The sequence below is a fragment of the Cynocephalus volans genome, chromosome 2, assembly GCF_027409185.1.
Source record: "Cynocephalus volans isolate mCynVol1 chromosome 2, mCynVol1.pri, whole genome shotgun sequence".
Taxonomy (NCBI): Eukaryota; Metazoa; Chordata; class Mammalia; order Dermoptera; family Cynocephalidae; genus Cynocephalus; species Cynocephalus volans.
Genome location: NC_084461.1, coordinates 204,940,373 through 204,952,747, shown reverse-complemented (window position 1 = coordinate 204,952,747; position 12,375 = coordinate 204,940,373). Strand labels below are relative to the sequence as shown.

The 12,375-nt window shown below is 43.5% G+C and overlaps 1 protein-coding gene across 5 annotated transcripts in view; it reads left to right on the top strand.

Annotated features, from left to right (window-relative positions):
* The window catches only part of EIF4ENIF1 (eukaryotic translation initiation factor 4E nuclear import factor 1), a 44,616-nt gene extending 35,875 nt beyond the window's left edge, over positions 1 to 8,741 (top strand). For 4 of the 5 annotated variants that reach the window (XM_063085720.1, XM_063085718.1, XM_063085719.1 and 1 more), the window contains exons 13-19: positions 476 to 555; positions 1,095 to 1,237; positions 3,962 to 4,046; positions 5,234 to 5,366; positions 6,688 to 7,032; positions 7,325 to 7,489; positions 8,080 to 8,741. In XM_063085720.1, the coding sequence (XP_062941790.1) occupies positions 476 to 555; positions 1,095 to 1,237; positions 3,962 to 4,046; positions 5,234 to 5,366; positions 6,688 to 7,032; positions 7,325 to 7,489; positions 8,080 to 8,321 (1,193 nt within the window). In that variant the 3' untranslated portion in view covers positions 8,322 to 8,741. The remainder of the gene's footprint in view (positions 1 to 475; positions 556 to 1,094; positions 1,238 to 3,961; positions 4,047 to 5,233; positions 5,367 to 6,687; positions 7,033 to 7,324; positions 7,490 to 8,079) is intronic. The other variant, XM_063085722.1, reaches the window with a different exon arrangement.
* Positions 8,742 to 12,375: the final 3,634 nt, after the last annotated feature.

The following is a 12,375-nucleotide window of genomic DNA, read 5'->3' as shown; positions in this document are numbered from 1 at the left end:
ATTCCTGCAATCCTGGACCACTTTAGATTGCTGGCCAGTCTGGCTCCTGCCAGTCACACCTTGAGAGGCAGTTTTCGAAATCTTCCATTCACAATCAGGGAGATGGAATGGAAAGAGCGTGAACCTCGACACTGGTCTCTGTTTTGGTACCAGCTGGCTAAGTGATAATGGGCCAAATTGGCTAGAAAAGTATTTCTCTTCCAGATAGAAGTCTTGGCTGTGAGAGGGACAAAGCTGACAGCTTAGTGGGGAAGATGGATACACCAGTAATTTGGGTCATTAATAATGTGCTCTGATTGAGGTGCACATAGCCCACTGTTGGGGTACAGAGGAAGAGGGACATCTATTAGCCAGGGCAATCATTGCTTCCCAAAAGAGATGGTGTTCAGCGAGGAGCAGCATGCATTAGTGGTAATGCCTCCTTCATGCATGTGTGCCATCTTGACACTCACTGATACTGGAACTTTCCCGACAGGTTTCACACCAGGACCACAGCAGCTACTCGGAGATCCATTCCAAGGCGTGCGCAAGCCCATGAGCCCTGTCACGGCCCAGGTCAGGCTGAGCTCATTCTCAAATTCAGTCTGTTGCTTGTTTTTCACCCCTATTGTTACTTATAAGATGGAGAATTGAATTGCTGCAATGCTTGCAAGTGGTTTTGAACTATAATGCAAGCTCAGAAAAGGCTAGAAAATTGTTGAATAAATAAAATAATACTTCAGTAATTAAAAATCCTGTTCAGTGGATGACAGCACAATTTAGTCAGGTTTACAGCATCTAATTTTTCTTTCTTTTCTTTTTTTTTTTTTTTTTAAAGAAGATGACTGGTAAGGGAATCTTAACCCTTGACTTGGTGTTGTCAGCACCACGCTCTCCCAAGTGAGCTAACCAGACATCCCTATGTAGGGATCCAAACCCTTGGCCTTGGTGTTATCAGCACCGCACTCTCACAAGTGAGCCACAGGCCGGCCCTACAGCATCTAATTTTTCTCAGCTGCTGCTTAAACATACTTAAGAGCAGAGAGAGACCCTTGTAGAAAGTGAATTGACTGACCTCATTCTGCTGTTGACCTTCCCTTGCCACTTTTGTTCAGCAGATGAGCCAGCTGGAGTTGCAACAGGCAGCTTTGGAGGGGCTGGTCCTGCCACACGATCTTGCAGTGCAGGCAGCAAACTTCTACCAACCTGGTTTTGGCAAGCCACAGGTGGACAGAACCAGAGATGGATTCAGAAACAGGTAAATTTCTAATCCTACCCATGTGGGGATTTGCAGATATAGTTTTCCTGAGATTAATTATCCACAGTATAATTCTGTTGCATATGCTCGTATGTTGTACAATATGTGATGGAAATTCTGTACCACTTCGAATCTTATCAATAGAGAAAATAATATGACTGCATTCTACTGCAGGGGTAGAAATTTCCATCTTGTGTGGTTCTGTGTGTTTGGCAGCTGGCTGGTATAGAGATCTGAACCCTTGACCTTAGAGATATTAGCACCATGTTCTACCAACTGCATCCTGTATGGTTTTATATTCTTGATTTATAAATTACTTTTTTTGGTTTATTTGCTAATTAGTCATACGGAAGGGATGCTGCCTGCCTAGTTTACCTCACAAGATTGTTATGAGTAAATATATTTTAAAATCTTAGTGTTTTTATCAGTTAAAGGATTCATTTTTACAGATGTAACTAACATAGCTCCTTATTTAAAGTCATACTTATGAGATAATGAAACTCCACCTAGCTTCCTTCCCCCACAGATTCCATGCTGGGTTATCACACTCTCCCTTGATGCATGTTTGTTACATCAGGGGTTTGTTGGTCAGGGCTGATAGATTTGTTGATCATATCTGTTAACAAGTAGATTACTGACTTCATTCTCCTCGTTTTTGCTAGTTGCAATGTGTTAAAATGAAATGAACCGTTAGTTGGGGAGTAAGGGGGTAGCAATATTGTTCTTTTTTTTTAATTGCAAAATCAGACACAGAAAACTGCATAAAACAAATGCGTAGCTTACTGTAAGGCAAACACTCTTGTTAACTACCTGGAAGGCCACCATGTGCCCTGTGCCAGTAATACCCTTTTCTTCCTCAGAAGTGACCACTGTCCAGCCTTTAAAAGTAATCACTACGTTAATTTTTTTAGTTTTATCACCAAAATGAACATCCCTGAACACTACAGTTTATTCCTACCCATATAATACTTGGTAATTAAGAATATGTTTTGATGTGATTTTGAAAATTACCACATCATTGCCTCAGTGACTGGGTTCAGCTGGTTTTATATGCAACACTTTCAGAAGACATTGAGACCAAGAGGTACTCTTGCATAAGCGCTTTTTATCTTCAGTACCCCTCAGTCTAAACACAGAGCTCAGGACTGGTCTGCTGAGCCCTTCTCACTTGCTTTCTCTCTGTAACATTATGTAGTTACCTAAATGTTTGCTGACATGATTTGTGACTTTCAAAGCACTTTTAATATCCAAAATTTTATTTGATCTTCACGTCAGCCCTTTGAGGTTGATGGGGGTAAATAACTGCATTTTACAGATACAGAAACTTAGGTTTTAAAAATATGACTTACTTACCCAAGTGTCATTGCAGCTTTTGTGTTTTGGATCAAAAATGTCTGCCTCTCAGTCTCTTCCAGGACACCCTTTGTACATACAATTGTGTCCCCCACAACAGATATGCCTTTCTTCCCACTTTGCTTTTTTTTATTATCACCTTCTAGCATACTATTTATTTTTTGTCTCCCTGCCTGTAGTAACCATTATGTACCCTGCAACCACAAGAATATAGTCTCCATGAGGCCAGAGATATGGTCTGTTTTGTTCACTCCTATATCCCCAGCTCCTATAACAGTGTCTAACACATAGTAGGTGCTCAAATATGTTTACCAAAAGGAATAAATAATGGTCAGGTGGAACCCCCAAGTTTGGAGTTTCCTCTTAGTCACTCAAAATACCACTAATGTCTGCCCACGTTGTCATATTCAGTCTCAGTGTGGCAGCAGTGCGGGCTTACCTGGTACTGACTAGAAAAAACACATGGATTTAGGTTTCCTATATGCTTTTGATTCAGAGAACTTCCAGGTTCATTGACTAAACTTGGGCTTCAACCTTTGTGGCACAGGCTTTGACGGGGCTGGAATGCAGTGAAGCTTTCATTAGCCAGTGAGCTCACATAATTCTCTGTTTACATCTACATCAACTGTTTCTTGTTTTCTTCCAAATTAAAGGAGAATGGCTGGGGGAGATGTCTGTTCTTTTTCCTCCACTTGGGAAGCCTGAGATCAATCTTGTTTGTGGACCAGTAGGGGTGGGGAATGTTGGCATGTAACTGGATCTTAAAATAGCTGAAACTCCTACTTCTCTATTTTATTTGAATCAGTGTTTCACAGACATCAGTTCTGTGCCAGGCATTGTGCTAACTAGTGTTGCTCCCTAGCCTTCCTCACTGGTGTAGTCCACAGATAAACTGTACACTATCCCTGAATAACCCCACCATTCCCAAGCTCTTCCCAGGTCCCGAAACTGTTGAACCGTTGTCCTCCGTCTTTAGCTTCTCAGTGATCACACCCAGTTTAATGCAGCTTCTTCCCCAAGAAGCTTCCTCAGACTCCCTGGAGTATCCTGTCATTCTTTCTACCCCTCCATTTTCCCATTGTACCTTGTTGGTGCCTAATATCTACATGTCTTGGTTTGCCTCAGGTTATTGTCTCCTCCAGTAGATGAGAGCTCTTGCAAGGCCGGGACCATGCTTTTTTAAGTTCTGTCTTCCCTCACAAGTTAGCATGTGCTTTTGCATATGTTAGGCACTTACTGAATGCTTGGGAAATTGAATTGGATAAGAGAAAGGGGATGTTAAATTCCTAGGCTGGTCTTGAGTATTATATAGTTTTAGGACTTGGGCTCTAAGCAACTTGGGGCTCACACTGGTAACGGGTTTGTTCACAGGCAACAGCGAGTGACTAAGTCACCAGCACCAGTGCACCGAGGGAATTCCACTTCTCCTGCCCCCGCTGCATCCATCACAAGCATGGTCAGTGACTTTTAGTGACTGTGAATGACATTAAGGCTTCTCCCTGTTTGGTTGTGCCTATGTTATGCCACTTTGTGCCCCTAAATGTCCTTGAGTGCCTTCCAAAGGAATAGCTGATTTAAGTCTTTCACACCTGCCTATCAGGTCTTCCCCTTTTACACACTAACTCATAGGATCTCAGTGATGCCCCTACATTGGGGAAAGTGTGTTCCAGTACATAGACGAGCATGGGCCAGGGTACACAAGGTAATTATAGTATGTTCAAACAAATAAACAGCTGGTGTGGGGAGGTGAGAGGACAAGGGTAAGAGACAGGAGGTGAGGTGTACAGGGGTGATGGGGTCAGATGCTGGAGAGTTCACAAATTCAGATTCACTGATTCAGGTTTCAGTGATATGAACCAAGGCTGGAACAAAGGAGTTTGCTTATTTGTGGTGACAAGTCTAGTTTACACCTGAGTAGCATTATTTTTAAAATGTTTCATTCCTCACAGACTTTTATCATCTAGTCAAAGCTGATAGTCAAGGGGGAAAATTTGCTATGTGCTTCAGGACCCCAATGGGTCTCTGCACCAGTCACCTTGAAGGTAGGGTCTATAAGGAGCTTTTCTGTTCATAAGTCATGCCCTGTCTCCTGCCATCAAGGATTTAAGATTGTTTGATGGGAAAAGACGTGTGCATAATAAAATCATCGTCATAGAAATAAACCGTGAAGAGATGGGAAGAAATGACCCTAAATAATAAATCCTAGTGGCTGAGGAGACTGTTAATTGTGAATTTTCTGGTAGCTCAGTTAAGAAGGGAAATATTAGGAGTGTGGAATAAGTTAGATTCTGAAATGTCCTTTCCTAGATGGAAGGGGTATTGCTCCAGAGTATATTTCTGGCCATGCTCTTCCCAGGCCTAATCCTGGGCTGGGGAAATATGTGAAGCAGAGGCTACATAGGCAGATCCCATCATCACAGAGCTACCAGCAGGAAATGATACATTTGGAACACTGCTTATTTGCCCCATTCTGTTTCTTTTCCTCCAGTAGCTACAGACCAGAACATTGGAGTTGATCTCTGCTACTATGTAGGCAATATGGGGACTCTTTGCCTTGTTGAATAGCTTGGCCAGTTAATCCTGGCTTGATATTAGGGAAAGGCACTTAGAGAATGTGCTAATGCCAATTGTTTTTCTCTGCAGCTTTCTCCTTCCTTCACACCTACCTCAGTGATTCGTAAGATGTACGAGAGCAAAGAGAAGAGCAAGGAGGAGCCAGCATCTGGAAAAGCGGCTCCTGGTGACAGTAAAGAGGATACTCAGAAGGCCAGTGAAGGTACTGCAGAGCTGTTGAGGGTGTACTGCTCAAGAAAGTATGTGATGGAAAGAACACAGGCCTGTGACCTGTGACCTGCAAAGCTCTGGGCAAGACCCCTGGCTGCTCTGGACCACAATTCTGTGTCAGTGAGAAAAGTTGGACCAGCTCACAGTTGCTTGGCTGCTCAATATTCTGGCCAGTCTAAGAGTGGTATGAGTGCTAAGAACAAGCTTTAGTTTAGGATCCTTATTTAGGCTTCACAGTTGAATAATTAGTACATTTATTTCGCAAGTTAATATAATCCAACAAGTTTTTCTTCTGAAAGGGTCTCTTCAGTCTATGGAGACTTTGGTGTCCAACAAAATCTGTGCAGTGGGTGAAACACTATAGGTGTGTGAGAGCCTTTAAGAAGTATATATAAAATGCAAGAGGCTTTTAAGAGTTGCTCAGTAGGGCTTGTGAAGGTTATGGTGACAGATTCTGATAAGTTAGGGTTTACACAGGTGTAGAATATTGGTCTGAGAGCTTTTTGCTTGTTTTTGAGAAGGCTGGGGGTGAGGAAGAATCCTGTTGGTCCTATTAAGGCAGTTCAGATTCTTTGGCCACACTAATTGCTGTTTAAATTTTCTGTGATGGATTTGCATAATCTTCCACTTGCTTGATTTTCCCCTTAGGCTAAAAAGCATGTTAATTCCAAGCAGCTGACTAGGACAGGACTAGCCCCCATATGGGTCCAGGCCACAGCTATTTGGGCAGAGCAGGGTGCCCAAACTGAGTTGGACCACCAGGCCTGATATGCTAGGTGTTTACCCATAGCTATTCCTGGGTTGGGTGGATTATAAGAATAAAGATGTGGGCTTTTAAAGCAGTGTAATTTCTTTTTTTTTTTTTTTTTTGTCGTTTTTTTTTTTTTTTTCGTGACCGGCACTCAGCCAGTGAGTGCACCGGTCAGTCCTATATAGGATCCGAACCCGCGGCGGGAGCGTCGCCGCGCTGCCAGCGCAGCACTCTACCAACTGCGCCACGGGCTCGGCCCTAAAGCAGTGTAATTTCTAACTTCAGAGCCTTTGGTTTTGGCAAGTGTATGACTGTTCCAGCAAAGAGCTGGAAGGCCAGAAAACGTGGGGTCTAGTCCCAGCTCTGTCCTTACTACCCCTGTCTGCTGACTCACAATTCACCTTAATGATGGTCCCTACCGTGCAGTCCTTAAAACTTGCTGAGGGGATCAAATAAGAATTGTGAACTTCTTAAGAAATGAGATTTACTGGACCATTGGGAGGCCAAAGTATTTGGGAGAAATTTGCCAATATCAAAATATTCTCTGTCTGTGTCTTTACAGAGAACCTCCTGTCATCCAACTCTGTGCCCAGTGCTGATCAAGACTCTTCTCCCACTACAAATCCCAAATTGTCAACATTACAGCGGTCTTCATGTTCCACCCCACTGTCCCAGACCAACCGTTACACCAAAGAACAAGATTACCGACCTAAAGCAACTGGGAGAAAAACACCCACCTTGGCGTCCCCAGTTCCAGGAACCCCCTTTCTCCGCCCTGTCCACCAAGTTCCCCTCGTCCCCCATGTCCCTATCGTTCGGCCTGCTCACCAACTTCACCCAGGGTTGGTCCAAAGAATGCTGGCCCAGGGAGTACATCCACAGCATCTTCCAAGTTTGCTCCAAGCTGGTGAGTTTCTGACCTGGTTTGGGTGTCAGCCTGTGGACCTGGTGTGACAACAGTTGCTGACACTGAGTCTTGTGTGGTGGGAGATCTTCACCCATAGAAAAATGTTATATCCTTCCAACTAACTGGTTGACAGTAGGTCCAATCCATCTTAGTTCATTAAAAGATTCGGAACCTAGCTTGGTCATTTTCATTCTTAATAAACTTCCAGATCAGCAAAACTGTATGGTTAAGCTTGAAAATTTCCAGGTACATTAAGACCACTTCTCAGTAGTTTGTCCTTTCTGTCCAATAGGTGTGCTTCCTCCTGGGATGGACCTGACCCATTTACAGGGACTATCTGGCCCAATCCTTGGTCAACCCTTTTACCCTTTACCTGCTGCAAGTCACCCTCTCTTAAACCCTCGTCCTGGGACACCTTTGCATCTGGCAATGATGCACCAGCAGCTACAGCGCTCAGGTATGTTCAGGAGTGGGCCGGGCAAGTTTGGGAGGGGCTGAGTAGGCTTGATACTTTTAGGACCAATTTCCAGTGAAGGAGATGAAGTGACACTTCATTCTTTAACTTGTCATAACAAGATTGGGGTGAAAGGGTGTAACCAGAGAGTGAGATGAAGTAAAATGTCCTCTATAAGATTTGGGATTACTATCACTGCAAAGACAGTGGGAGAGCCATGTGTGCTCTGTCTTTCTTTGCCTTTTAGGAGAGAAGGCTTCCAATAGCAGTTTAGCATAGGACCTATCCAGGGTAGATATCCTCTCACCAGCTAATTAATGTTAGTGCTTCTATGATGGGGCTGCTTGCCATGGGTAGTAGTGGTCATGTCATCCAGGGTGGGTTTTCAATATTGATGGCTTCTAAATAGTTCAGCTTTCCAAGGAACTGTGTTCTGGCATTGTTGGCATTTTGCAAAGGAGTTTTCTAAAGAAGCCCTAGAATAAATCCTCTGGTAAAGACTTCTGTTTGGATAAGGTTTGAATGAAGCAGGACCTAATAAAGAACTACTTTCTCACTCGTGTTGTGAATGATAACCCTTCTTATCTCCACAGTTCTGCATCCTCCAGGCTCTGGTTCCCAAGCAGCAGCTGTCAGTGTTCAGACAACCCCTCAGAATGTGCCCAGCAGGTCAGGCCTGCCCCACATGCACTCTCAGCTGGAGCACCGCCCCAGCCAGAGAAGCAGCTCCCCCGTGGGCCTTGCCAAATGGTTTGGCTCAGATGTGCTGCAGCAGCCCCTTCCCTCCATGCCTGCCAAAGTCATCAGTGTAGATGAATTGGAATACCGACAGTGAGCAGGGCAGGCAGGCTTACCTAAGCCTGGACCTATGGTGGCACCCTAGTCAGGACTCTGTTTCCTTATCTCGGGTTGGTTTACGGGCTTTTACTTTGGAGCACCCTGTGCAAAACTGTTTGGGAGTGCTCATGCACCTGGCGTGGTCTGCATTATGACAAAAGGATCTTAACCAATCGAGTGGAGACTATGTAGTCTGAATATGGGATGCAGTGTTGTCAGTCCTGGAAACAGTCTTTCTTTTTTGTAAGATATGTGAATGAAGTGTTGGTGTCCTCACCGGGAGATGGCACCTAAGGGTTCTGAGGAAATAAATGTATAGACCCTTATGTACAGACTTGTGTATAAACAACTTTTGTATATACATATAGGATAGCTTTTTTGAACTTATACAGCTGTACATAAAAGTAGCTGATATTAAGCCTGTGTCAACAATTTGGATTTTTTTCACTTGTACATTTGGGACTTTTTTTTTCTTTTGGTTTATTAAAGTTGCATATGCTAAGTGTGTGAATGAAGAATGGCATTATCGTGTTCATTTCCTCCCTGAATCCCTTCCTTCTTGTTTCTAGCCAGCTAAGCCATGAGGCTCAATATGTTCCCTGAGGGAAGTTTTCTTTAAAACTCATAGAATTGAACTCTATCTTGTTAGGAGGAAAAAGCTATGGCTTTCTTCCTGGATCAGTTTAGGCTGGACTGACCCTCTAGGTAGACTTTTGCCTAATACAGGGTATCTATAGTGTGATTCCCCAAATCAAACCCATCTAGTGAAAACAATTTGTTTATCGGAGAATCATGTACAAGTGTGTATGGTAGCTTCTCCCAAACCTCGCATTTACTGGGGCATCCTGTCTCTCCAGCCCAAGAGTTCTGATCCAATCCATTAAAGTCTAATTTGTCCATATGGAACTTCTCAAGTTGTAAGACTTACCATCTTAAGACTGATGCCTGTGCTAAGACTCCTGTATTCTCTAACTCATTCCTCAGCTCACAATTGTTTTATTATTCATCTTACAGCACTGGAGGAAGAGGATTCTACTAGAATACTATAGGATCTTGAATTCCCTTTCCTTACTGAAGTTTTTTCAGTCCTACTGACCTGAGGTGATACTTATTTCTCAAGCTCCTCAAGTTAATTTGCCTGAGTTCTAGATACTCGTCCATTTAGGGCCATAAAAGCTACTTTGACCTCATTGTTTGGGTAGCATGGAGTCATTCTCCAATTTACAGGTGAAGGGGAAGGTGGTTGAATTTTGACTGTAAGAGTCTTGAGTGTTAGGAGTGTTGACTATAAACCTGGAACTGCCCACCCTGCCCTGTACTTTCAGGAACACAAGAAAGCAGGTAACCTTTTAACAAAACCCAGCTTTGCAGATTGAGCATGATGGAGCCAAAAGGAAATAAGAGACTGCTAAGAATATCACAGCAGAAGCTAGGCATACAGGTTTTAGCAAAACTATTTTGGTATACATGATGGACTGGAGGAAGGGGAAGGGGACGGAAAAGAGAAAGTTAATGCAGTTTTCCAGGAACTGATATGAGGGCAGAGAGGAAGGGATGTCTCAGCTAACAAGAGATGGCTTTGGAGCAACTTTGGGATATCTAGGAGACATAAAACAAGTTTAGAAGCAATCATCTGGAAGGATGTGCAAAATAAGCTTGAAGCTAAGGATGTAGGCATCCTCAAGGTAAAAGAGCTTAGGAACACAGGGAATCTCAAAAACTACCTTTGAGGCGGGAGGTCAGCTAGGAGGAGAGCAAAAGTGCCTCCGCAAAGGAAGAAATTGGGCAGCTAGTGCTTGGGAGGCCAGTGGTAATCAAGAAGTAGGAATGAAATGAATGTAGAGTGCAGCTAGGCATTCTTTCAGGAGATAGCTGTTGAGTGTCTTATAAGCCAGGCTTAAGAGGGAAGGGAAGTTGGGTCCACTAGCCCTTTCTTTCTGAAAGAGACAGCTCAGGAATAAAGGTAACTTACGGGGGTAAACTCTGGTTCTTCAGTATTACTACTCCCTTTACCAAGAGTTACTCTGACTCAAGAATGGCCATGTGAACCAATTTAGACCATGAGACACAAGGAAAAATTGGCCAGGCAGTTTCTAGGAAATGGCTTCTCAAAAAGATAAGATTCAGCCTTCTACAACCCTGTGGATTGCTGATGTAGAGCCTGGGAGTGCAGCAGACATTCTGTGACATGAGGGGAGCTACCAGCAAAGCCAACAAACTCTAGTGGACAGAGCAGACTGACAGAAAGAACCTGGATCTTCGATGATATAACAGCTGCCATGAACAAACACACTTGAGCTCGAGACAACTTCTGTGAGAGACCAAGTTTCTTTCCATTTCAGCTGGTTAAAGTTAGTGCTTTACATTAAATGCAGCTAAAAGCATTCTAATTAATGGCACGGAATAGTGGGTCTGCTTCGTTGTGCTAAAGAAGGTCAGGAAAGACACATGGAATATGTAACAGCATGGGAAATTTAAGCCATGCTGTAATAGTCAAATCCCTATAAAGAGGTTACTGTGGTTTAAATGTTCCCCCATGCTCACGTGGAACTTAATTCCCAATATATTTGAAAGGTGGGGCCTTTAAGAGGTGATTGGATTGTGAGGACTATGCTCTCATGAATGGATTAGTCCATGGAGCAATGGGTTAACAGTTTAATGGGTTATCAGGGAGTAGACTGGTGGCTTTATAAGGAGAGCACATTAAGTGCTCTTGCCCAGCCTTCATTATGTGTATATGATACCCTGTGTCTCCATGGAGCTCTGTACCAGTAAGGCCATCACCAGATGTGCCTCTTAACCTTGCACTTAGCCTGCAAAACCGTAAGAAATAAATTCTATTTCTTTATAAATTACCCAGTTTCAGGTATTGTTAGGAGCAACAGAAAATGGACTAATACACAGTTGATGAGAAGAAAGCCTTTAGTTATAGGAATGCACCATCTCAGTGGCCCTACCCCAGGCAGAATTCCTCACACCAAACTGCACCCCTTTCCCAGAACTGCAATGTTTAAACCCAAAGGAGAGGGAAGGGAAAAGTAGGGTGATGCTTTCCTCAAGGGCTAGGAGGCTGCAGATGAGGGGGAGGGAGAGTGCTGAATGATGGACATAAGGCCTACTTGAAGCACATCCTGAGGCCATTGATGAACTGGACTTTAGCAACTTTCTCTTCCCAACATCCTGGCAGTGCTAAATGGTTGCTCAATGAAAATCAATTTTATGCTCTGGCTGGAGAGCAAACCTTGCTGGAAATCCCATAGACCAGAAAGCCAATATTTCCCTTATTCCCTACAGAGTTGGGGCAGGCTCTAGATCATGGCCTCTTTCATAAATGCACCAGTGATGCCAAGGTCTGTTCTGGAAAGTGACTAGAATACCAAGCCTGAGGGGCTTATCTCCTGCATCTGGAGACAGTGCTAAGCCCAGCCTCCAGGAAGACTATCAAAGGGAAACAACTCACTAGGCTAGCAGGAGGAATAAGCACTGAACAAAGGCTGAGTATGTGGATAATCCCACATTCCCACCCCTTACAACCTGCTAAAAGCTCTAGCTCTCATCATTTGAAGACAGAATCAAATTCTGTCTTCCTACAAATCTGTTTCTCTTCCTGGTTTTCTTAGGGACTATGCTATTCTACCATCCCTATATTCCATACAGAAATAATCTCTGACTTTTCTTCCAAAGAACAAGTCAATTACCAAATTTAGATTTCTCATCTGTACCTATGGGCCTGCACCTCACCGCTAGCCTGCCACACCAAAATTTTTTCCAATTGATTTCACATAAGCAATCCCCTTAAATTCCCTTGTTCACATAATGTAGTGAATTGAATTATGTCCCCCCAAAACTCCCTAAAGCTTTAATTGTGTCTCCCAAGTTTTATGTATTAGAAACTTAGCCCTCACTGGGACTGTTAAGAGGGTGGGAAATCCTATTATGGTAATTGAAAGGTGAAGCCTTGAAGAGGTGATTGGATTGTAGGACCATGCAGTAGTGAATGTATTAAAAATGGTGGTCAGGGGTGTGGTTCTGAGGGCTTTAAAAGGAGAGTC